General features: G+C 36.0%; 1 protein-coding gene and 1 pseudogene across 1 annotated transcript; both read left to right on the plus strand.

Annotated features, from left to right (window-relative positions):
• Nucleotides 1-10200: 10200 nt before the first annotated feature.
• Nucleotides 10201-11419, plus strand: LOC112579373 (annotated as a pseudogene).
• An 11495-nt stretch (nucleotides 11420-22914) lies between these two features.
• On the plus strand, nucleotides 22915-23874 carry LOC112579374 (putative olfactory receptor 56B2). Its single transcript, XM_025265732.2, has one exon. The coding sequence runs from the start codon at nucleotides 22915-22917 to the stop codon at nucleotides 23872-23874; it is 960 nt and encodes a 319-aa protein (XP_025121517.1).
• Nucleotides 23875-24768: the final 894 nt, after the last annotated feature.

A 24768-nucleotide genomic window follows, 5' to 3' on the forward strand; every position in this document is an offset into this window, starting at 1 on the left:
TTGCTCAGACAGAGTCTGAGCAAAATGTAATGAATGTTCCTAAGAGCAGAAAATGTTTCCTTCTTGTTCAGAGTAACTACTGGGTCAGTTTATGTAGGAATTTGGAATAGGCCTCAAAATAGGATTATGTTTGATTAATAGTGATTCTGATCTAGTCTTGGCATTGTCCTTTGTAGAGATAAGATGAATGGAAAATGAGAAGCACATGAATTCCAAGTTCAGTTCTACCACATACTGAGTGCTGTCAGGCTTTGCTGATTTGTGTATGTTTGTGTAAGGCTGGTTGGGGTAGAACTGAGGTGAATGATTGAACTCTTCTTGAAGACTATTCCTAGAGTTACCCAGAGAGAAACAAGCTACTCTGCAGCCTATCAGAGAGTTAGGGTACACTCTTTTTTCTCATTACTCAATGGAGATCAGACAATCTAAGTTACGTGCAACATGGTGCAAGAATTTCAACTCTGTTTTCAGGTAGTTTCTCATTTACTTATACTGAGAGCTCACCAAGCCAACTACTTTTGGATGCTCTTCTTTCATTTAAAATTGGACCAGTTCTAGAGAGACAAATTGAGAGCGAATCCCTCTGCAATTTCTGTATATATAAAACTTAAAGTACATACACAAGGAGGAAGAGATGTCACATTCCACTTTTCCTTCAAAATTTTTTTCCAAAAGCCTTTCTATAAAAAGAAAGCTATTCTAAAACAAAGATATTTCAACTCATTTGTGCTTATTTTAATAAAAGTGCATCAAACTCAAATTAGGAAGTTAGCTAAATGGCAAGACTTTAATACTTATCCCTAATTACCACATTCTCCTGGGTTTGACTATGTCAGTCTGACTTGGCGTTTACAACTCCAGGGAATTGGCTTTCTTTCCATCACAGTAGGCCCCTTGAGTTTATCTCCATCTGTCTTAAAATTTAGAATCCATCTGCATTAGTTGTAAGCCAGTTGCTAGTATACTGAAATTCGACTATACCCGATAAAGTTGAGTACAATACTCCCTACTTAAGATGAGTCAAGTACAGTACCCCCACTGTAAGTACACTGTTGGGGCCAGAGCCAGTCTTTTCATCTTTTGCCGCAATTTGGGGTTGTCTTATAGAAGGATTCATTTGTGATGGGAGTATCTGCATAATAATCTTTCAATGTCTCTATAGAAATTACGAAGTGCACTCTGTGTGAAATTAACCTAAATATTGAAATATGTTATTGACCTTGACCTGTCAAAATATTAGAATTTTCCATAATCACTATGTCCTGATATATAAAAAAAATTATGGTAAAGTATATTAATACCAATATTCTTTAGAGTCATATCTGGTGTTTTCTTAATTTTATTACTTTTTATCTGTAAAATTTTTCATGAAATTTCCAAGCCCACATTTTAGCTGGCTGTATTTGAAGTCGTCATGCTCCAATTCCACTGAGTTTCTGTGGATAATCATGCACTTGTTTTTCTTACCTTTTTGACTTCTAAGAAATATCATGGTATCAGACCTTGATGGGTACTGTCTTGACTGAGGAAACAGATATTTAGGACCCCATTTAAATTGACTATATAAATATTTAATTGTCATTCTGCCTTACAAGTATTGTAACTAAGGATTTTAATATAATTTAATTCTTTTCCCAACCCCTGTAGCTAGAAATGAATATTATTTTATAGATTAGAACAGAGGATCCTAGAGGCTTAATCAAATTTTCAAGTTCATAGGACCACATAGAGCTACACTTTCATCCAAAATATTTGAATTTTTGCTGAACTGAAAGAATAACACATTCAAGTGTATAATTGAAAGGACATAATTTCTCCTACTCTCCGGGCAAGATGGAATATTAATATTTAGCACATATCAGTAGATAAATAAACATAATCCAGTTTAAGAATACATTACACAGTTGTTCCAAACTGTTTTTCATGTTTAAAAAGCTTTGTCCTAAATTTTTTGGTATTTTCATCTAGGTCATTACATTTTCTAAGCTGCAAGCTGGGAGTGTGTGCATTCTTACAAATATTCTTACAAATCCATTACTTTTAGATCTCAATTATATTGAATAGGAATTGAGATGATGGGCACCCCATGGAATTCTCCAGGCCAGAATACTGAAATGGGTAGTCTTCTCCAGGGGACCTTCCCAATCCAAGGATCGAACCAAGCTCCCCCGCATTGCAGGTGGATTTCTTACCAGCTGAGCTACAAGGGAAGCCCAAAAGTACTTGGAGTGAGTTGGCTATCCATCTCCAGCAGATCTTCTTGACCCAGGAGTTGAACCAGAATCTCTTGCATTACAGGCAGATTCTTGACCAAATGAGTTATCAGGGAAGCCTTGTGCCTTAAATAGGTAATTTTAAAATTTTGCTGTGTAATGAATATTACAAAAGTTCCCTTTTTGCCTGGTTTAAATTTAATTTGTAAGAATAAATAGATAAAATCAAACATCTCACTGATATATCTTGCCATATTGATTTTTCCTTTAAAATTTAAAAAGTTTTTTAATACACTTTATATTTTAGAGTAATTTAGTTCACAGAAAAATTTAGTAGAAAGCAGTTTCTCAAAAAATTAAAAATAAGTTTACCATATAATCCAGCAATTCCACCTTTGAATATATATCCACAATAATTGAAAACAAGGTCTTGAATACATATTTGTACACCCATGTTTATAGCAGCATTATTCACAATAGCTAAAGCATGGAAGCATCCCCTGTCCAGCAATCAATAAACGGATAATAGAAATGTGTTATACACACAAAATAAACACACACACACACACACACACATACACACACGATGGAATGTTATTTATCCTTAAAAAGGGAGGGAATTCTGTAATATGCTGCAAAAAGGATGAAACTTGAGGACATAATGCCAGTAAGAAAAAGACAAATTCTCTGTGATTCCACTCTGATATTTTGAAGGGTCAAAATCATAAAGATAAAAAATGTAATGGTACTTTCTAGGGGATTTGAGGAGGAGAAAAAGTAGAGTTATTTTTTGATACGTACAGAATTTCAGTTTTACAAGATGAAAAGAGTCAGGATATGAATGATGGTAACAGTTATAGAAAGGAAATATATCTAATGGCATTGAAATGTACCCTTAAAAATAGTTAAGATAATAAATCATTTTTTTGCCTATTTGGGGGCTTCTCTGGTGGCTCAGATGGTAAAGATTCTTCCTGCAATGCAACCCTGGGTCTGGAAGATGCCCTGGAGAAGGGAATGTCTACTCCAGTTTTCTTGCCTGGGAAACCCATGGACAAAGGAGGTGCAGTCCCAAGGGTTGCAAAGGGTCAGACTCAAGAGTAGGACATGACTGATCAACTAACACTTTCACGTCTGTGTCTATTTTACCCCCTCCCCCCCAAAAATGAGTGGAAGACATAAAAATATCCAATATACCTTTTACACCCTACATACAACTAATAAAATATTTTTGTTAGTTATAAAATAATTATTTAAAATATTACAACTTTAAACTATTTTACAAACCCTAAATGTTCAATCTTGAGTCATAAAATGATTCATTTCATTGTATAGCATTATAAAATAATTTTTACATGCCATGTCCCAATTTTTTATCTTTGTTTTCAATTGAATACTTTCTCAGTATTTTATGACTCTCTTTAAATAAAATCTTTCATTCTTAGATATTTCTTCTTAAATTTTTTAAAAATTCCAGTAGTTTATCTTTTATTTTTATTCTGTTTTCTCTCTTTATATTGAAGTTTGTTGCTATTGTTTAGTCACGAAGTTGTGTCTGACTCTTTTGTGACTCCATGGACTGTAGCCCACCAGGCTCCTATGTCTATGGGATATCCCAGGCAAGAATTTTGGAGTGAGTTGTCATATACTTTTCAGGGGAATCTTCCTGATCCGGGATGAAACACACATCTCCTGTATTGGTAGGCGATTCTTTACCACAGAGCCCCCAAGGAAGCTCATACTGAAGTTAGTTATTTGAATTCCTGTATGAAGTAATTATTCTAAAGCATAAACATTTTTGTTTGTCATATACTCATTTAGGTTATAGATGTATTAGATATCAGTTTAACTATATCTCTCAAGTTTTTTCTCTCATCGTTTTACTATTCATTACCTTTTGTGATTTTCATTATTATATACATTTGATCCATTTATTATTTCATATTGTTACTAAATCTTTTCATGTATATGCATTTATAATATTTTGTCTCTTTTATGATATCGATTTTTTTTTAAGTTTTGATTTGTGATCTTTATTATGTTAATTCTTTTTTTTTTCAAATCAGATTGTTTTTTAAAATTTTTATTGGAGTATAGTTGATTTACAATGTTCTGTTAGCTTCAGGTGTACAGCAAACTGAATCAGTTACACATATATATAAAAGTGTTGGCGCACAGTGGCGTCTGACTCTTTGTGACCCCACGGATTGGGGCCTACCAGGCTCCTCTGTGGATGGGGAACACATGTATACCTGTGGCAGATTCATTTTGATATTTGGCAAAACTAATACAATTATGTAAAGTTTAAAAATAAAATAAAATTAAAAAAAAAAGAAAACATAAAAAAAAAAGTTAAAAAAAAAAAAAGAATACTGGAGTAGTGTGCCATTTCTTCCTCCATGGGATCTTCCGAACTCAGGTATCAAAACTACATCTTTCCTGAGTCTCCTGCATTGGCAGGTGGGTTCTTTACCATTAGCCCCACATGGGACAATACTAAATATATATATATATATATATCTCCATTCTTTTTCAGATTTTTTCCCCATATAGGTTATTAGAGATTATTGAGTAGAGTTCTCTGTGCTATAAGTAGGTACTTGTTAGTTGTCTGTTTTATATATAGTGCTGTACTGTGCTTAGTCGTTCAGTCATGTCTGACTCTTTGCGACGCTATGGACTGTAGCCCACCAGGCTCCCAAGTCTGTGCGGAATCTCCAGGGAAGAATACTGGAGTGGGTTACTGTGTCCTCTTCCAGGGGATCTTCGCAACCCAGGGATCGAACCCAGGTCTCCCACATTGCAGGAGGATTCTTTACCATCTGAGCCACCAGGGAAGCCCAAAAATACTGGAGTGGGTATATCCTTTCTCCGGGATATCTTCCTGACCCAGGAATTGAACCAGGGTGTCCTGCATTGCAGGCAGATTCTTTACCACCTGAGCCACCAGGGAAGCCCTTTTATGTATAATAATGTGTGTATTTTAATTCCAATCTCTCCATTTATCCCTTCCCCCCATATTCCCCCTTGGCTGCTAAGTTGCTTCAGTTGTGTCCGACTCCGTGCGACCTCATAGACAACAGCCCATCAGGCTCCACCTTCCCTGGGATTCTCCAGGCAAGAACACTGGAGTGGGTTGCCATTTCCTTCTCCAATGGGTGAAAGTGAAATGTGAGAGTGAAAGTGAAGTCGTGTCCGACTCTTAGCCACCCCATGGACTGCAGCCTACCAGGCTCCTCCGTCCATGGGATTTTCCAGGCAAGAGTACTGGAGTGGGGTTCCATTGGCTTCTCCTTTTCCCTTTCAGATCAGATCAGATCAGATCAGTCGCTCAGTTGTGTCTGACTCTTTGCGACCCCATGAATCGCAGCACGCCAGGCCTCCCTGTCCATCACCAACTCCTGGAGTTCACTCAGACTCATGTCCATCGAGTCAGTGATGCCATCCAGCCATCTCATCCTCTGTCATCCCCTTCTCCTCCTGCCCCCAATCCCTCCCAGCATCAGAGTCTTTTCCAATGAGTCAACTCTTCACATGAGGTGGCCAAAGTACTGGAGTTTCAGCTTGAGCATCATTCCTTCCAAAGAAATCCCAGGGCTGATCTCCTTCAGAATAGACTGGTTGGTTCTCCTTGCAGTCCAAGGGACTCTCAAGAGTCTTCTCCAACACCACAGTTCAAAAGCATCAATTCTTCGGCGCTCAGCCTTCTTCACAGTCCAACTCTCACATCCATACATGACCACAAGAAAAACCATAGCCTTGACTAGACGAACCTTTGTTGGCAAAGTAATGTCTCTGCTTTTGAACATGCTATCTAGGTTGGTCATAACTTTCCTTCCAAGGAGTAAGCGTCTTTTAATTTCATGGCTGCAGTCACCATCTGTACTGATTTTGGAGCCCAGAAAAATAAAGTCTGACACTGTTTCCACTGTTTCCACATCTATTTCCCATGAAGTGGTGGGACCAGATGCCATGATCTTTGTTTTCTGAATGTTGAGCTTTAAGCCAACTTTTTCACTCTCTACTTTCACTTTCATCAAGAGGCTTTTGAGTTCCTCTTCACTTTCTGCCATAAGGGTGGTGCCATCTGCATATCTGAGGTTATCGATATTTCTCCTGGCAATCTTGATTCCAGCTTGTGTTTCTTCCAGTCCAGCGTTTCTCATGATGTACTCTTCATATAAGTTAAATAAACAAGGTGGCAATATACAGCCTTGACGAACTCCTTTTCCTATTTGGGACCAGTCTGTTGTTCTATGTCCAGGTCTAACTGTTGCTTCCTGACTGCATACAAATTTCTCAAGAGGCAGATCAGGTGGTCTGGTATTCCCATCTCTTTCAGAATTGTCGACAGTTTATTGTGATCCACACAGTCAAAGGCTTTGGCATAGTCAATAAAGCAGAAATAGAGGTTTTTCTGGAACTCTCTTGCTTTTTCCATGATCCAGCGGATGTTGGCAATTTGATCTCTGGTTCCCCTGCCTTTTCTAGAACCACCTTGAACATCAGGAAGTTCACAGTTCACATATTGCTGAAGCCTGGCTTGGAGATTTTTGAGCACTACTTTACTAGCATGTGAGATGAGTGCAATTGTGCGGTAGTTTGAGCATTCTTTGGCATTTCCTTTCTTTGGGATTGGAATGAAAACTGCCCTTTTCCAGTCCTGTGGCCACTGCTCAGTTTTCCAAATTTGCTGGCATATTGAGTGCAACACTTTCACAGCATCATCTTTCAGGATTTGGAATAGCTCAACTGGAATTCCATCACCTCCACTAGCTTTGTTCGTAGTGATGCTTTCTAAGGCCCACTTGACTTCACATTCCAGGATGTCTGACTCTAGGTCAGTGATCACAACATCGTGATTATCTGGGTCATGAAGATCTTTTTTGTATAGTTATTCTGTGTATTCTTGCCATCTCTTCTTAATATCTTCTGCTTCTGTTAGGTCCATACCTTTTCTGTCCTTTATCGAGCCCATCTTTGCATGAAATGTTCCTTTGGTATCTTGGATTTTCTTGAAGAGATCCCTAGTCTTTCCCATTCTGTTGTTTTCCTCTATTTCTTTGCATTGATTGCTGAAGAAGGCTTTCTTATCTCTTGCTATTCTTTGGAACTCTGCATTCAGATGTTTATATCTTTCCTTTTCTCCTTTGCTTTTCGCTTCTCTTCTTTTCACAGCTATTTGTAAGGCCTCCCCAGGCAGCCATTTTGCTTTTTTGCATTTCTTTTCTGTGGGAATAGTCTTGATCCCTGTCTCCTGTACAATGTCAAGCTTGATTTCAAGATCTTTGAGTCTGTCTCTGTCTTGTAAATATATAATTCATTCTTTTTTACTTCTCACTTATAATTAGAACATGGCTTACATTTATGCTTAAAATGCTCTGTAATCTCATATTTTTTTGTGTAGGTGTATACATCAATTTTTTAGTACAAAACTGCTGTTAGTGCCATCAAATCTATATCATTGTCATTTTAGGATTACCCATTCATTTTAAGAAATAGTAATATTTTTAAATTTCTTACCATAATTTTGACTTTTTAATTGTCTACTTGTATTTCTTTCAGGTTAAAGTTATGTGTTTAGATTCAGGCAAGGCACAAATACTATATTGTTTTGTTGAACCTTTCCTCTCATCATTGTGTAATTATCATTTTAACTTTTCAATTATTTTCTGTAAAGTATCCAATGTTGATATCACTAGTTTTATTTAAGTACGATTTTTTTTTCATTCTATATATTTATTTTCAAACTTTATATTTTGAGTGATTTTTAAAATAAATACTATATAACTCTTTAAAATTTAATCTCAGAAAGCCTATTTTAATCAACAAGCATACTCCACAGCAATTATTGTGTTTAGAGATATGTGTGAGTTGTCTTTTTCATGTTTTTTTCTAATATTCATGCTTTATTTTTTACTTCATTTGGCTTTGATAAAATGGTCATTATTTCTTCTAACCCTTTATTGTTTGACATGATTATTTCTTCTCCCCCCACCCTACTATTGTTCCTTTACATATTTAACGTACTCATCTGTCAATGGCTCTAACCTCCTCATGAATAATACAAAAAACCATGGACATGTAAACTGTATAATCCTCCTTCAATATTTATTAACATAACTAATATATACTGAGTGCCTGTTCAGTGCCAGTCTCTCAGAATAAACCAGTAAATGGCAAATACATCATGCCTTGGTTTCTGCAGGAGATATATATACTAACAATGATCTAGGCTTTAATACACATCTTTTTTTCCTTCTTTAGACAATAAAAACAGGCTTTCTAATTGCTCATTTTAGTAAAGTGAAAGCTATTTCATTGCTCTAAATTGATGAAGCAATCTCACTATTAAGAACCCATATAACATGCTTAAGATCATTTTTCTGTTCAGATTTGGGTGTTAAAATGCCAGATCGAAGTCACTGTAACATTTGCCTATAGAGTATCTCTCTAGATTACTATGGGATCTTGACAGTTTTAGAAAGATGTATTAAATTTATCCCTTCATTTCAAACTCACATATTTTTAATTTGATGTTTAGAATATTTAGTAAAAGACTGTTTGCTGTATTTCATTAAGATAAAAATTTATAGTTCCATCTTCTTCATTAATTTCCAGAGTCTGTTATGTTTTGAATAGAACAGAATGCCATTATCTGGGTTAAGCTAAATATACCCACAAAGTTTACATCAACACTCTTCCTCTGTTTAAACTATAACTCTCAACAAAATTTTAAAAATATCCTGTACTTATAGCTTTAAAATATGAAATTCTTAAAAGAAAGTAAATAATAATTAACACATCTGGTATAAATACATAGTAACAGTAATGTTTCCATTTTACAATAAAACACCAATTAAATACCATATGTAGGAAGGGTATTACTTGATTTTAGCAGAACTTCTTAAAAAATATTTACCTCAAACTCACCAGTTTGGTGAGTTTCTTTTATTTGTTTTTATGTCTGCTTTAATAGTTATAATGTGAATGTCTACATTACTCTAAGAAGCAAATAGATGTTGGAATAGGGAAAAATTATTCAAAAGAAGAGACGACTGGGTTTAAACATACTGAGATTTCCAAGCCATTTTTTTCTCTTTCATAGTTGCTTGGTTTTACACAGATTGTTAACATTTTAGACAACATTTTCCTTGCTATAAAACAGATATGCTAAGTCAACTCATATATTTTAATTCAAAGTAATGACATTTCTGAGTACTTTATTTTTTTTTCAGAGTAGAAAAATCATTTTATTTATTTTTTATATAAATTTATTTATTTTAACTGGAGGTTAATCACTTTACAGTATTGTATTGGTTTTGCCATACATCAACATGAATCCGCCACGGGTGTACACATGTTCCCCATCCTGAACGCCCTCCCTCCTCCCTCCCCGTACCATCCCTCTGGGTTGTCTCAGTGCACCAGCCCCAAACATCCTGTATCCAGCATCGAACCTCGACTGGCGATTTGTTTCTTATATGATATTATAGATGTTTTAATGCCATTCTCCGAAATCATCCCACCCTCTCCCTCTCCTAGAGTCCAAAAGACTGTTTTATACATCTGTGTCTCTTTTGCTGTCTCGCATACAGGGTTATCGCTACTATCTTTCTAAATTCCATATGCGTTAGTATACTGTATTGATGTTTTTCTTTCTGGTTTACTTCACTCTGTATAATAGGCTCCAGTTTCATCCACCTCATTAGAACTGATTCAAATGTATTCATTCTCAAATCCTTGAAAAGTAGGTTTTTTTTTAATTTATTAAATATAGCCTAATATTTTATCAAAAATGACTACATGCATAAAATCCACTACCCTGAGGCTATGTATTTGGTCTCTACAGAAAACAACCCATTAGCAAAGTCAGTCAAGAAACAGACTAATTTCAGAGGACTTTCATCTCGTCCAACTTCCATGACTTACAAGACGGAAGATCATGACAAGGTCCTGATTTCCTTTAATGTTCTAGTGCTCCGATATGAGAGGTGGAAAAATATGACTTGCCTATATATATCATTTTTCTGATCATTAGCCAAGTTGACAATAAAGAATGTGTTACCACAGTTCCTGTTTGTCCAAGAAATGTTAGTGCTACAATGAGAATAATCAAGATAATGAATTCTCCTTTGATGTTCTTTGATATTATGATATCTTTGATATTATGAACCTGGATAATGCCTTTTCAAATATTATCAGAGAAATTATTAAGAAAATAACTCTCTACTTTTTCACTTAGTGAAGTTCCAGGATCTCAGCAACTCCAACAGCTCAAAGTTCCAGGTCTCTGAGTTCATTCTTTTGGGATTCCCAGGCATTCACAGCTGGCAACACTGGCTATCCCTGCCCCTGGCTCTGCTCTACCTCTTAGCTCTCAGCGCCAACATCCTTATCTTGATCATTATCAATAAGGAGGCAACATTGCACCAGCCTATGTATTATTTCCTGGGCATCCTGGCTGTAGTAGACATGGGTCTGGCTACCACCATCATGCCCAAGATTTTGGCAATCTTGTGGTTTAATGCAAAGGCCATCAGTTTCCCTCAGTGCTTTATACAGATGTATGCTATACACGGTTTTGTGGCCATGGAATCAGGCATCTTTGCATGGCTGTAGATAGATATGTAGCCATTTGTCAACCACTACGCTATCCATCGATAATTACTGGCTCCTTTGTGGTCAAAGCAACTGTGTTCATGGCACTCAGAAATAGCCTGACTACTATCCCAGTTCCTGTGTTTGCAGCTCAGAGACAGTACTGCTCAAAGAACCAAATTGAGCACTGTCTTTGCTCAAATCTTGGAGTCACTAGCCTATCTTGTGATGATGACAAGACAGTCAAGAGTATCTACCAGCTACTTCTGGCCTGGACACTCATGGGAAGTGATCTGGGTTTGATTATTTTATCATATGCCTTGATACTTCAATCTGTATTGAAGTTGAACTCAGCAGAAGCTGCATCCAAGGCCTTAAGTACCTGCACTTCCCACCTCATCCTAATTCTTTTCTTCTACACAGTCATTATCGTCATTTCTATCACCCACAGTGCAGCAATGACAGTTCCCCTCATCCCAGTTCTACTCAATGTACTCCATAATGTTATTCCTCCTGCCCTCAATCCCATGGTCTATGCACTCAAGAACAAGGAGCTCAGACAGGGCTTATATAAACTTCTTAAACTGGACTTCAAAGGCAACTAACTTGGAGAGGATGTGCATCTTTCAAATTTTCCTACATCTGTGTTCGTTACATTCTCAAAGACTGCAGATGACAGAAGTTCTAAGGAATACGAACCATTTTTAATTAATATAAGGAATCACACGCAATTAAAGAAATTTCAAAAAAAGGGGTGAAACTAATACTTTATCATGTTTGTCAAGAAAGACCTTCATCCAAAAGAAAAAAAAAATGGACAATAGCACAATTATGCAGACTGAATCAAGGAAGCCAGGGTGAGACAAATGGAATATACATTTCATTTTTTGTAACTCACTGCCCTGGCTAGAAAATCTGGACAATGTTGTATAGGGATGGTTAGAGTAGATATCTGACAATCTTTTCTTTTTAATGAGAATGTCTAACTCATGGACAGGGAGGCCTGGCGTGTTGCAATTCATGGGGTCGCAAAGAATCGGACACTACTGAGCAACTGAACTGAACTGAACTGAACACATGTACATTTCATGCAATTACTAATAGAGTGCAACTTGTTCTAGATATTTGCATCTTTGCTTTCTAATGTGTCTTCTATTCTTTAAATGGAAAACAGACTCCAATAGACGTTTCTATAAAGATGTGCAACGTCCAACACACATATGAAAAGATGCTGAGCATCACTGAATTCAAATCAAAACCACAAGATACCGCTATATACAATAAAATGGCTGTATTTTTTAATTTAACAGAGATTGGCAATTTTCTGGAAACATTAGACTTCTTATATATACTAGAGGGTATGTAAAAATCACATTGAGCTGTGAGAAACTGTTAGACAATTACACAAAGTTTGAAACACATTTACCATAGGACAGAAATTCAACTCCTAAGTATATAAGCAGAATAACAATACAAGAGTAGCAACAAAATTTATACACAAATGTTCATAGCATCATTATTAGTGAAAAATTGGAAAGAATTCAAATATCCATCAATTGTTTAATGGATAAACAAAGTGAAGCATACCCATAACAAGGATTATTATTCATTCATGAAAGGATGAAGTACAGATGTATGCCCTTTCACAAATGAACTTTGAAAACATTATGCTAATTTTAAAAAAGCAAACACTAAAGGCTACTGCAATATGATTTCAATTACACGAAATCAATTACTGGCATATATAATCCACTAAATCAAAAAACATACTAGATGTTGGAAGGAATCAGAGGAATAGATCAATAGGTAGTGACTGATTAATGGTTATGGAGTTTTCTTTTTATGCAATTGAAATGTCCTGAAATCAGATATTGGTGATGGTTGCACAACATTTTAAAAGTACTAAAAGTCACTTAATATTACATTTCAGAGGTTTAAATGATGGCCATTTATGGCTTGTGTATTCCACTTCTCTAAAAAAAAATAAAGTGTAACAAACTCTGTGTTGAAATTTTTCTCCTATTTCTCTCTATATATACACACACAATTAAATTGTTAATTAAATTGTGTAAATATATATGATGCACTTTTCTTTAATCATAAAATTACTGAATAATCATTATTTAAATTAATTATAATATTTATAAATTAAAATCAGATCAGATCAGTCGCTCAGTCACGTCCAACTCTTTGTGACTCCATGAATCACAGCACGCCTGGCCTCCCTGTCCATCACCAACTCCCGGAGTTCACTCAGACTCACGTCCATTGGGTCAGTGATGCCATCCAGCCATCTCATCCTCTGTCATCCCCTTCTCCTCCTGCCCCCAATCCCTCCCAGCATCAGAGTCTTTTCCAATGAGTCAACTCTTCGCGTGAGGTGGCCAAAGTACTGGAGTTTCAGCTTGAGCATCATTCCTTCCAAAGAAATCCCAGGGCTGATCTCCATTAGAATGAACTGGTTGGCTCTCCTTGCAGCCCAAGGGATTCTCAACTGTCTTCTCCAATACCACAGTTCAAAAGCATCAATTCTTCAGCGCTCAGCCTTCTTCACAGTCCAACTCTCACATCCATACATGAACACTGGAAAAACCATAGCCTTGACTAGACAGACCTTTGTTGGCAAAGTAATGTCTCTGCTTTTGAACATGCTATCTAGGTTGGTCATAACTTTCCTTCCAAGGAGTAAGCGTCTTTTAATTTCATGGCTGCAGTCACTGTCTGTAGTGATTTAGGAGCCCCAAAAAATAAAGTCTGACACTGCTTCCACTGTTTCCCCATGTATTTCCCATGAAGTGATGGGACCGGATGCCATGATCTTCGTTTTCTGAATGTTGAGCTTTAAGCCAAATTTTTCACTCTCCACTTTCACTTAAATAGAAGACTTTATGTTTCAATATCATTTTATCCAAACATTGTCTCAACATATATAGTAAATGCATATTAAGAAATGACGGGAGAATGAATATAGGTATACATGTATAACTGAGCTCCTTCACTGTCCACCTAAAACTACCACAACATTGTTAATCACCTACACCCCAAAACAAAATGTTTTTGATGTTAAAAAAAATTTAAAAAGAAATATATCAGAAGTTGCCTGTATGTTATATAAATTGAATGTGAATGAGTGTCAATAAAACTTTCTGAAACATCATTAGTGCTTTTAACTTCTGTCCTACACATCCTTACAAGGAATGAAGAAAACACTTCAATAAATATTAAAGTATCTAATATTCATTAAAGCTAAATTGTGTTCATTCTCACTCCCCCATATATAAGGCTTGTATGCCAGCACGTAGATATAAATACATACAGATAAATTTATTCTCTAATTTGTGTGTCACTTTATAAACAGTAAGAATGGAAGCTTTCACTTCTTTTCCTTCTCCAAAAGGTGTTAGCTTAAATCCAATGCCAGCATCTATATCACAAGTGCTATGTATTCCATTGGGATACATAATACATTTTAAGATATATTTAGTTCAAAGGTCCAAATATCAAGAGATTTAGTAGCTGAGGACTGTGAAAGTACATATAGTGTAGAATCATGACTTTTTTTTACTAATATCCTGAACACCTGGACCAGATTGCATTCAGCTCAGTGTTTTGCTTCAGAAACTAAGGTATTAAAGCACATGCAAAAGCAGGAATAGAAACAGGGTTTTTGTTTAATATGTAGGCAAAAAACACATGGAGATAATTTTTAGATGTACATTTATTGATTATTAACTTCACATGACTAAAGGTTTTATTCCATCTACATATTAGAAGGCAGAAGTAAAGATTGGATTTAAATAGAAAAATGTTTATTTCTCCAATTCACAGATTGCAATATAGTGTAATTTTCCATGATTATTTTTCAAAGTAAATAGGAATCCAAATCTGTAGTGGTAAATATCTAGCTGGAATCACCCTCATGACCAGAGCAATGGGACTACAGCAGGAGAATAGCTCTTGAGCATGATCACAACACTTGCCATTCACCTACCTCCCATTGCTCTCCAGAAAAGAATCTCGCTCACTTACTTTATTTCTAGAGATACGTATTTGTGACTGCATTAATCCACTTTAGACAGGAAAACCTACTTGGAGGAATAAACTTCATGTTCGAAAAAGAACATGGGATGTAAAATTGAGGACTGACTAGTGAGGAAGCAAACATTTTCTGTGGAATTTAGAAATGGGAAGAGTCAACAGGTGACAATAATTGTACTTATAAATAAATAGCCATGTTCTTGTGTTGATGTAAAAACTTCAATACACTCTAACAGAATAGTATGAGCCCATTTTCCTTGTAGAAAAAATAAGCTATAAGGTATTGAAATCATTTTATATTTGTTTTGGAAAAAAACCTAACATAATTATGGTCAGTACTACAATATTTGGTGTAAGTTGAGATCTTTAACTGAGTGTTTTTGCAAAGGGGACCTATACTTCTCTTGTAACAATAAATCCAGTTTCAATAATCAACACTAGAACTATCAAAAGGAAATATGGAGGACAAAATAGATATTTAGCTCATATTAGGAGCTATATCCCTAGGAGTAGAACAGAATGAACTTAGTCATGTTTACTATTCTCGCTTTGTGGGTATCTATGATTTCCCTACTTACTTCTTTTGCTTGGACATACATAGTTAAGAGTTGACTATTCACAATATTGTAAAGCAATTCTCCTCCAATTAAAGGAAAAGAGTTGACTATTCAAATATATTGAGAGGAAGAAATGAGTAACAATACTATTTTTTCAACAACTATTAAAATCTGTATACATTAGTCAAATAGGTATCAATAATACATTTCACAGTCTATTCTATTCCATAATAATCAGTTATAATGTGCGAAAATATATGTGTAACTGCATGTATATATATATATGTGTGTGTGTGTGTGTGTGTGTGTGTGTGAATTGTTACAGTTTTGTTTGTTAATGACAATTTTCAAAGAAATGTGGAAAATATAACTGCATACAAACGTTAGGAGCAAATTTACAAACCTGACAAGAAATAAATCTGATAACAATTTTGGTATGTAAGGAAACGCATTCTTAAAAACTCATATGATTTTTTGTCAAAAATGCTAATTGCAAGGCCTTTGTTAAGCTTCGAGATTATTAGTTTCAGTCAAAATCCGTGTTGCTAGATAGGAATGCTGCTGCTGCTGCTAAGTCGCTTCAGTCGTGTCCGACTCTGTGCAACCCTACGGACAGCAGCCCACCAGGCTCCTTTGTCCACGGGATTCTCTAGGCAAGAATACTGGAGTGGGTTGCCATTTCCTTCTCCAAATCATACATGCGTGCTAAGTCGCTTCAGTCGTGTCCAACTCTGTGCAACCCTACGGACAGCACCCCACCAGGCTCCTCGGTCCACAGGATTCTCCAGGCAAGAACCCTGGAGTGGGCTGCCATTTCCTTCTCCAAATAGGAATGAGGTTCAATTAATGTTATGAGTGTATGAAGTGAGTCCCCCACCTTTAATATTTGCATTGTATGGGGACTTCCCTGTGGCTCAGACAGTAAAGAATCTGCTTGCAGTGCAGGAGACCCAGGTTTGATTTCTGGGTCGGGAAGATCCCCTGGAGAAGGGCATGGCAACCCACTCCAGTATTCTTGCCTGGAGTATCCCATGGACGGAGGAGCCTGTCCGGCTACAGTCCGTGGGGTCACAAACAGTCAGACACGACTGAGCGACTAACGCACTAACTCATTTGCCACCTTTAAATTTTCTACCATGTACTAATAAAGCGAACAAGATAATTTCAATTTATTCTTTTATTTTGCTTGTGGGCAGCAATATGAAACAGAGAAATTAAGCAACTTGATACAATGAGGTTAAACTGCTGCGTGTAAAGTATCTCATCTATTGTTTCATGAAGGTGATCTTGGTCCACTATTTATTGAGTTGGCCAAAAAGTTGGTTCAGGTAGTGAATATATTATTCAATACAGTTTGGATGAAAATGAAAAATGTGTCTTTTATTTTTACTTAAAACCAAATGAATTCTTTGGCCAACTCAATATTAGTTTGGCTTTCTATTTTGTATTTTTTAATATTTCTTCCTTAACTTGTGGGTATGTTTTTAGTGTATTTGTGTAATTTTTGTTAAATTTGTATAAATTTTGTTTCCAAAAATTTTGTGCATTTTCAGTTTATTATTTTCTTTGCACTCTCCTTATGATTCATATATACATATACATTTTATTGCATAAATATTTTCATATAATCAAGGGCTTCCCAGATGGCACTGGTGGTAAAGAACCCGCCTGCCACTGCAAGAGACCTGAGGTGCAGTTTTGATCCCTGAGTCAGAAAGATCTGGAGAAAAGGGCACGGCAACCCGCTCCAGTATTCCTACATGGAGAATCCCATGGACAGAGGAAGCACAGTTCACAGGGTCGCAGAGTTGACATGACTGAAGTGACTTGGCTTGTATGCATGCAATATAAAATGCCACCAATTTTTAACACTGTTTTACCAACTGAACTTTATTTCTAAATCCAAATATCTGTTTTGACTGCTGCCTTGTTACCTTCTTTTTGAAATTTTTTGTTATCTATTTTGTAATGAAGAATTTTTTTAGATTTAAGTTTTCTCTTGTCTTATGAAGTAGAATTTATACTTCTGTTTCTTCCTTTTATACTTTGAAAAAATAATATTTAAATACATGTTTAAATACTTAGAATGTCCTTGAAACATGTGTATTATCATATGTGAAATGGATCACCAGTCCAGATTCTATGCATGATACAGGGTGCTTGGGGCTGGTGTGCTGGGATGACCCAGAGGGATGGGATGGGGAGGGAGGTGGGAGGGGGGTTCAGAATGGGGAACACATGTACACCCATGGCGGATTCAAGTCAACAAAACCAATACAGTATTGTAAAGTAATTAGCCTCCAAAAAATAAATAAATAAATAAATGTTAAAAAGTAAAAAAATAAAAGAAAAAAAAAGAAATTATGTTTTGTACTATGTAAGTTTAAATATAATTAAAAATCCTTAAAACCTTGAGATAATTTAAATTAATTACTGATTAATCATTTGGTAACTAGATTTTTTTAAATTGAATTCTAAAACATTGATTAATAAAAGCATAATTTTAAGTTCAAATAAATAAATACTTAGAGTGGAGTGCAATAATTTTTAAAGTCTTATGAAATTTGAATCATTAGTTCAGGAATTATTCATTCAAAACTTTATTGATATTTAAAGTGTAATGTTTTGCTATACAATGCAAGTGAGTTAGTCACTCAGTCATGTCCGACTCTTTGTGACCCCATAGACTGTAGCCTGACAGGATCCTCTATCCATGGGATTCTCCAGGCAAGAATACTGGAGTGGGTTGTCATACCCTACTCCAGGGGATCTTCCCCACCCAGGAATCAAACCTGGGTCTCTTGCATTGCAGGCAGATTCTTTACTGTCTGAGCCACCAGGGAAGTCCCCACACAATGCAAATATAAATATAAATACAATAAGTTCAAATATTAAGATTTTGCTTAAATTCTGGTGGATCCAAGTTGTGTTCTTTTTATATTACTATGATGCTAAAATAGAAAGAGATATTGATCCATTGACAAATTACCTACAATGCCTGCTTCTTTTTTATTTACATCATGTTAAGTAGTTTAACGGATGATCATTAACTATGATGCCTGCCTCTTTTTTATTTACATCATGTTAAGTAGTTTAACGGATGACTCCCTGTCCTCTCTGAGATAAAGTTGATATTCCAAAATAAAGTGGTGCTTGAAGTTGCAGTGGTTGTAGGAGGGCACAAAATAAGATAGAAAATTGCAATTAACAAAGCAAAAAATAGCAGTGAATTTGAGAAGAAAGCAGAGCACAGTAACAGGAGAAAGAAACTCTTCTAGCATGCTCTAAGACCATTTTCCTTTTCCTCTTTAAATTCTCCAGATAGCCTCCAAAATTTTGCTTAGTTGCATTTCTACCTACTCTTCTATGACTCCAAGAATTTATTATAGCACAAGAAAGGTCTTTGAAGGGCACTTTTATTAAGCAGTTCATACCATGTTACTTTACCATTTTCAAAAAAGTTGCTTTTTGCAATATCTAAACTGTCCTCTTTTCTTGTGAATATATAAAGATAAAACAGTGTTGTAAGTAGAAAAATTAACAAGTAACAACTTTATATCCCTGATTCATCCACTATTTTAAACAATGCTAACTATACTCTTAGTGTATCGTTGGACTGTACTATAAATATATATAGTAACATGATGGACAAAGTTTAATTTAACATATACTATGTTAAATTAATTTATGTTATGTTATTTAACATAGTATAGGTTTAATTAATTTAACATAGGGAAAAAATTTAACATATACTATGGATGCAAATATATCAGATGTGATAAAGTCCAAGGACGGGGCATCATTAAAATTGACAAGCTGAATCAAATTTCTATATTTAACTGTGAGATTTTGTCCCTCTACTACTCAATATCAGGAACACTAGAAGCCAATTACATATTTCTCTAGGATGCATATTGGTCGATTATTTTCTGGGAAAAATGCAAATGCCTCAGGGAAAAAATCCACTGGAAATAAGAATGTCAACAGTGCTACAAAGGAGACCTTACAAGAGCACACAAAATAAATCCAACCAATTAATGAGACTCACTCATCACCTGGAGTTTCAAATCAGCTTACTAAGGACTCTGTGAATTAATCATCAAAGAACACTAACAAAAAGAAAATAGAAAGAGAATTTAAGGAAACAATTCCATTCACCATTACAATGAAAAGAATAAAATACTTAGGAATATATCTACCTAAAGAAACTAAAGACCTATATATAGAAAACTATAAAACACTGGTGAAAGAAATCAAAGAGGACACTAATAGATGGACAAATATACCATGTTCATGGATCGGAAGAATCATTGTAGTGAAAATGAATATACTACCCAAAGCAATCTATAGATTCAATGCAATCCCTATCAAGCTACCAACAGTATTTTTCATAGAGCTAAAACAAATAATTTCACAATTTGAATGGAAATACAAAAAACCTCGAATAGCCAAAACAATCTTGAGAAAGAATGGAACTAGAGGAATCAACCTGCCTGACTTCAGGCTCTACTACAAAGCCACAGTCATCAAGACAGTATGGTACTGGCACAAAGACAGACATATAGATCAAGGGAACAAAATAGAAAGCCCAGAGATAAATCCACACACCTATGGACACCTTATCTTTGACAAAGAAGGCAAGAATATACAATGGATTAAAGACAATCTCTTTAACAAGTGGTGCTGGGAAAACTGGTCAACTACTTGTAAAAGAAAGAAACTAGAACACTTTCTAACACCATACACAAAAATAAACTCAAAATGGATTAAAGATCTAAACGTAAGACCAGAAACTATAAAACTCCTAGAGGAGAACAAAGGCAAAACAGTCTCTGACATAAATCACAGCAGGATCCTTTATGACCCACCTCCCAGAATATTGGAAATAATGGGGCCTAATTAAACTTAAAAGCTTCTGCACAATAAAGGAAACTATAAGCAAGGTGAAAAGACAGCCTTCAGAATGGGAGAAAATAATAGCAAAAGAAGCAACTGACAAACAAGTAATCTCAAAAATATACAAGCAACTCCTGAAGCTCAATTCCAGAAAAATAAACGACCCAATCAAAAAATGGGCCAAAGAACCAATTAGGTATTTCTCCAAAGAAGACATACAGATAGCTAACAAACACATGAAAAGATGCTCAACATCACTCATTATCAGAGAAATGCAAATCAAAACCACAATGAGGTACCATTTCATGCCAGTCAGAATGGCTGCGATCCAAAAGTCTACAAGCAATAAATGCTGGAGAGGGTGTGGAGAAAAGGGAACCCTCTTACACTGTTGGTGGGAATGCAAACTAGTACAGCCACTATGGAGCACAGTGTGGAGATTCCTTAAAAAACTGGAAATAGAACTGCCTTATGACCCAGCAATCCCACTGCTGGGCATAGACACCGAGGAAACCAGAATTGAAAGAGACATGTGTACCCCAAAGTTCATTGCAGCACTGTTTATAATAGCCAGGACATGGAATTAACCTAGATGCCCATCAGCAGATGAATGGATAGAAAGCAGTGGTATGTATACACAATGGAGTATTACTCAGCTGTTAAAAAGAATACATTTGAATCACCTTCTAATGAGGTGGATGAAACTGGAGCCTATTATACAGAGTGAAGTAAGCCAGAAAGAAAAACACCAATACAGTATACTAACACAAAATATGGAATTTAGAAAGATGGTAACGATAACCCTGTATGTGAGACAGCAAAAGAGACACAGATGTATAGAACAGTCTTTCGGATTCTGTGGGAGAGGGAGAGGGTGGGATGATTTGGGAGAATGGCATTGAAACATGTATAATATCATATAAGAAACGAATATCCAGTCCATGTTCGATGCAGGATACAGGATGCTTGGGGCTGGTGCACTGGGATGACCCAGAGGGATGGTATGGGGAGGGAGGTAGGAGGGGAGTTCAGGATGGGGAACATGTGTACACCCATGGCAGATTCATGTTGATGTATGGCAAAACTGATACAATATTGTAAAGTAAAAAAAAATTAATTAATTAATTAAAATACATTAAATTTCTTAAAAAAAAAGAACATATGACATTTGAAAAATAATTCAAATACTAAGATTAAAAACAATGCAAGCTATACAAATAAACTATTAAAATTTAGAGGTCATTAAAATTATATATATAAAAGAATTGTTATATTTGTCTAAATATATATCTTTTTAAATCTACTTTCTTCATTATCTTATTATGAGTATAATGGAATGATATCACTTGGATTAGAATGAATATATTTTCCAGGACTATATTCACACTATTGTTCTCTACATACTATTAGTTTGAACCACATTTTTCAACATTTTATGTCCTGATAATACATCCCTAATATTTAATTTATTGAAAGCATATAAATAAATATATAATAGACATTTAAGAGAAACAGATCATGAAATATGTTTCCTCTTTTGCATTAATGTGTATGTGATTAATAAATTTTGACAGATAAGCACTAACGTGATTCAAGTAATTTGATTTTCAAAACCTTTACCTCAAATTAATATTTTAATGCCTGCTTTATTCTTTATAGTTTGGCTATCTGGAGTGCTCCAAGAATCAAAACTACATCAAGTAGGAGAAAGTTACTGAAAACCGGAATTAATTGGTTTTAAATAACAATGATATTCCTAAATCACATTTCTCTTTTATTATTACAGTTTTGGACAATTCATTAGCAAATTTTGATAAAAGCTTCCTCACATAAAATGTGCACTAAATTATTTCATACATTTCAATTAAAATTAAATGGGACACAGTATTATTTAACAAAATCTCAAATCCTTGAAAAAAGAGTTATTTTCAGTATCATATATTCTAGTCTATTACTTAAATATCTCCATGCACAGAAATTTCTACACTCCTTGCATATATTAAGTTTCTAATAATTCAACAAAACAAATTCAAGAGTGCAGGCTGTGATATCAGAGGGCTACATCTTCTCCAGCTTTCATGAGTTGTAGGCTGAAGACAATGTCCAGAGTCCTGATTTTCTCTAAAGTTCTGTTCCTCAGTTACGAGAAGATGAAAACAATACAAACTGACTTATGGTATGAAGTTTGTGTTTTGATAAATAATTTAACACTCAGTGTGTTAAAATAGTTCCTGTTTAATTAGAAATATCCAAGGAATGTTGGATACTTCTAATCTGCCTCCAAAGCAAGAACCCCAGATTTAATCCTCCAGTCATGAAAATACCCTGGAGAAGTGAATGGCTACCCACTCCAGTATTCTTGCCTGGAGAATTCTATGGACAGAGGAGCCTGCTGGGCTACAGACCATGGGGTCGCAAAGAGTTGGACACGACTGAGTGACTAACACTCTCAAAAACCTTTCCCTTTCAAGGAATGTTAGTGCTGGAATTAGAGTTTAAAAAGAGGACTCCCCTACAACACCTACAAAACCATGAATGTAACTTCTTCAAACACTGTCAGAGAGATTATTAAGAATAGTAACCTTGAATGTTTTTCTTCTTAGTGAATTATGTTCCAGGATCTCGGAGATTTCAACAGCTCCAAGTTTCAGGTCTCTGAGTTCATTCTTTTGGGATTCCCAGGCATTCACAGCTGGCAGCACTGGCTATCCCTGCCCCTGGTTCTGCTCTACCTCTTAGCTCTCAGTGCAAACATCCTTATCTTGATCATCATCAATCGGGAGGCAACACTGCACCAGCCTATGTATTATTTCCTGGGCATCCTGGCTGTGGTTGACATGGGCCTTGCTACCACCATCATGCCCAAGATTTTGACCATCTTGTGGTTCAATGCAAAGACCATTGGTCTCCCTGAGTGCTTTGTACAGATGTATGCCATACATAGTTTTGTAGGAATGGAATCAGGCATTTTTGTCTGCATGGCTATAGATAGATATGTGGCAATTTGTCAACCACTGTGTTATCCATCAATCATCACCAAATCTTTTGTGGTCAAAGCTACTGTGCTCATGGCACTCAGAAACAGCCTGACTACCATCCCAATTCCTGTGTTGGCGGCTCAGAGGCACTATTGCTCAAAAAACCAAATTGAGCACTGTCTGTGCTCTAATTTTGGTGTCACTAGTCTATCCTGTGATGACAGAACAATCAACAGTGTTTACCAGCTACTTCTGGCCTGGATACTCATGGGGAGTGACTTGGGTTTTATTTTTGTATCTTATGCTTTGATACTTCACTCTGTACTGAAACTGAACTCAACGGAAGCTACATCGAAGGCCCTGAGTACCTGCACTTCCCACCTCATCCTAATCCTGTTTTTCTACACAGTCGTTATTGTCATTTCTATCACCCATAGTGCAACAATGACGTTTCCCCTCATCCCAGTTCTACTCAATGTACTCCACAACGTCATTCCTCCTGCCCTCAATCCTATGGTCTATGCACTCAAGAACAAGGAGCTCAGACAGGGCTTATGCAAGCTCCTTAAGCTGGACTTCAAAGGCAATTAACTTGGAGAGGGTGCTCAACTTTGTAATTTCCCTATGTATATAATCATTATATTCTTCAAAGATTATCGATAAATAAGAACTAAGAAACACTAACATCTTTCAGTTAGATTAAGGAATCAGTGGCAATTAATGAAACCTTCAAAATGAGAATGAAGTAATCTTGCTTTTCAATAAATTTCTTCATCAAATGAGTAACGCAATGATGTTGATTGTCTCAAGGAATCCACAGAAAGACAACAGAATATATACTCCATTTTTGTCTCCAGTTCCTCTAAATAGAACTTCCTAACAATGTTTAATGCTGCTGCTAAGTCACATCAGTTGTGTCCAACTCTGTGCGACCCCATAGATGGCAGCCCACCAGGTTCCCAGCCCTGGGATTCTCCAGGCAACAATACTGGAGTGGGTTGCCATTTTCTTCTCCAGTTCATGAAAGTGAAAAGTTAAAGTGAAGTCGCTCAGTTGAATCCGACTCTTTGCGACCCCATGGACTGCAGCCTACCAGACTCCTCCATCCATGGGATTTCCCAGGCAAGAGTACTGGACTGGGTTGCCATTGCCTTCTCCAACAACGTTTAATAGAGATGGTTAAAAGAGATATCTGCCATTTTATTCTTTTTTAATGAGAGTATTTAATCCATATATATTTTATTTGATTACTGATAGCATATACCTCGGAGAAGGCAATGGCACCCCACTCCAGTACTCTTGCCTGGAAAATTCCATGGATGGAGGAGTCTAGTAGGCTGCAGTCCATGGGGTCGCTAAGAGTCAGACATGACTGAGCGACTTCACTTTCACTTTTCACTTTCAAGCATTGGAGAAGGAAATGGCAATCCACTCCAGTGCTCTTACCCTGAGAATCCCAGGGACGGAGGAGCCTGGTGGGCTGCC

Source organism: Bubalus bubalis, chromosome 16, assembly GCF_019923935.1.
Source record: "Bubalus bubalis isolate 160015118507 breed Murrah chromosome 16, NDDB_SH_1, whole genome shotgun sequence".
NCBI lineage: Eukaryota > Metazoa > Chordata > Mammalia > Artiodactyla > Bovidae > Bubalus > Bubalus bubalis.

Excerpts from the sequence above, each read along its gene's own strand:
- LOC112579374 (XM_025265732.2), top strand. The coding sequence starts at position 22,915 with ATGTTCCAGGATCTCGGAGATTTCAACAGCTCCAAGTTTCAGGTCTCT.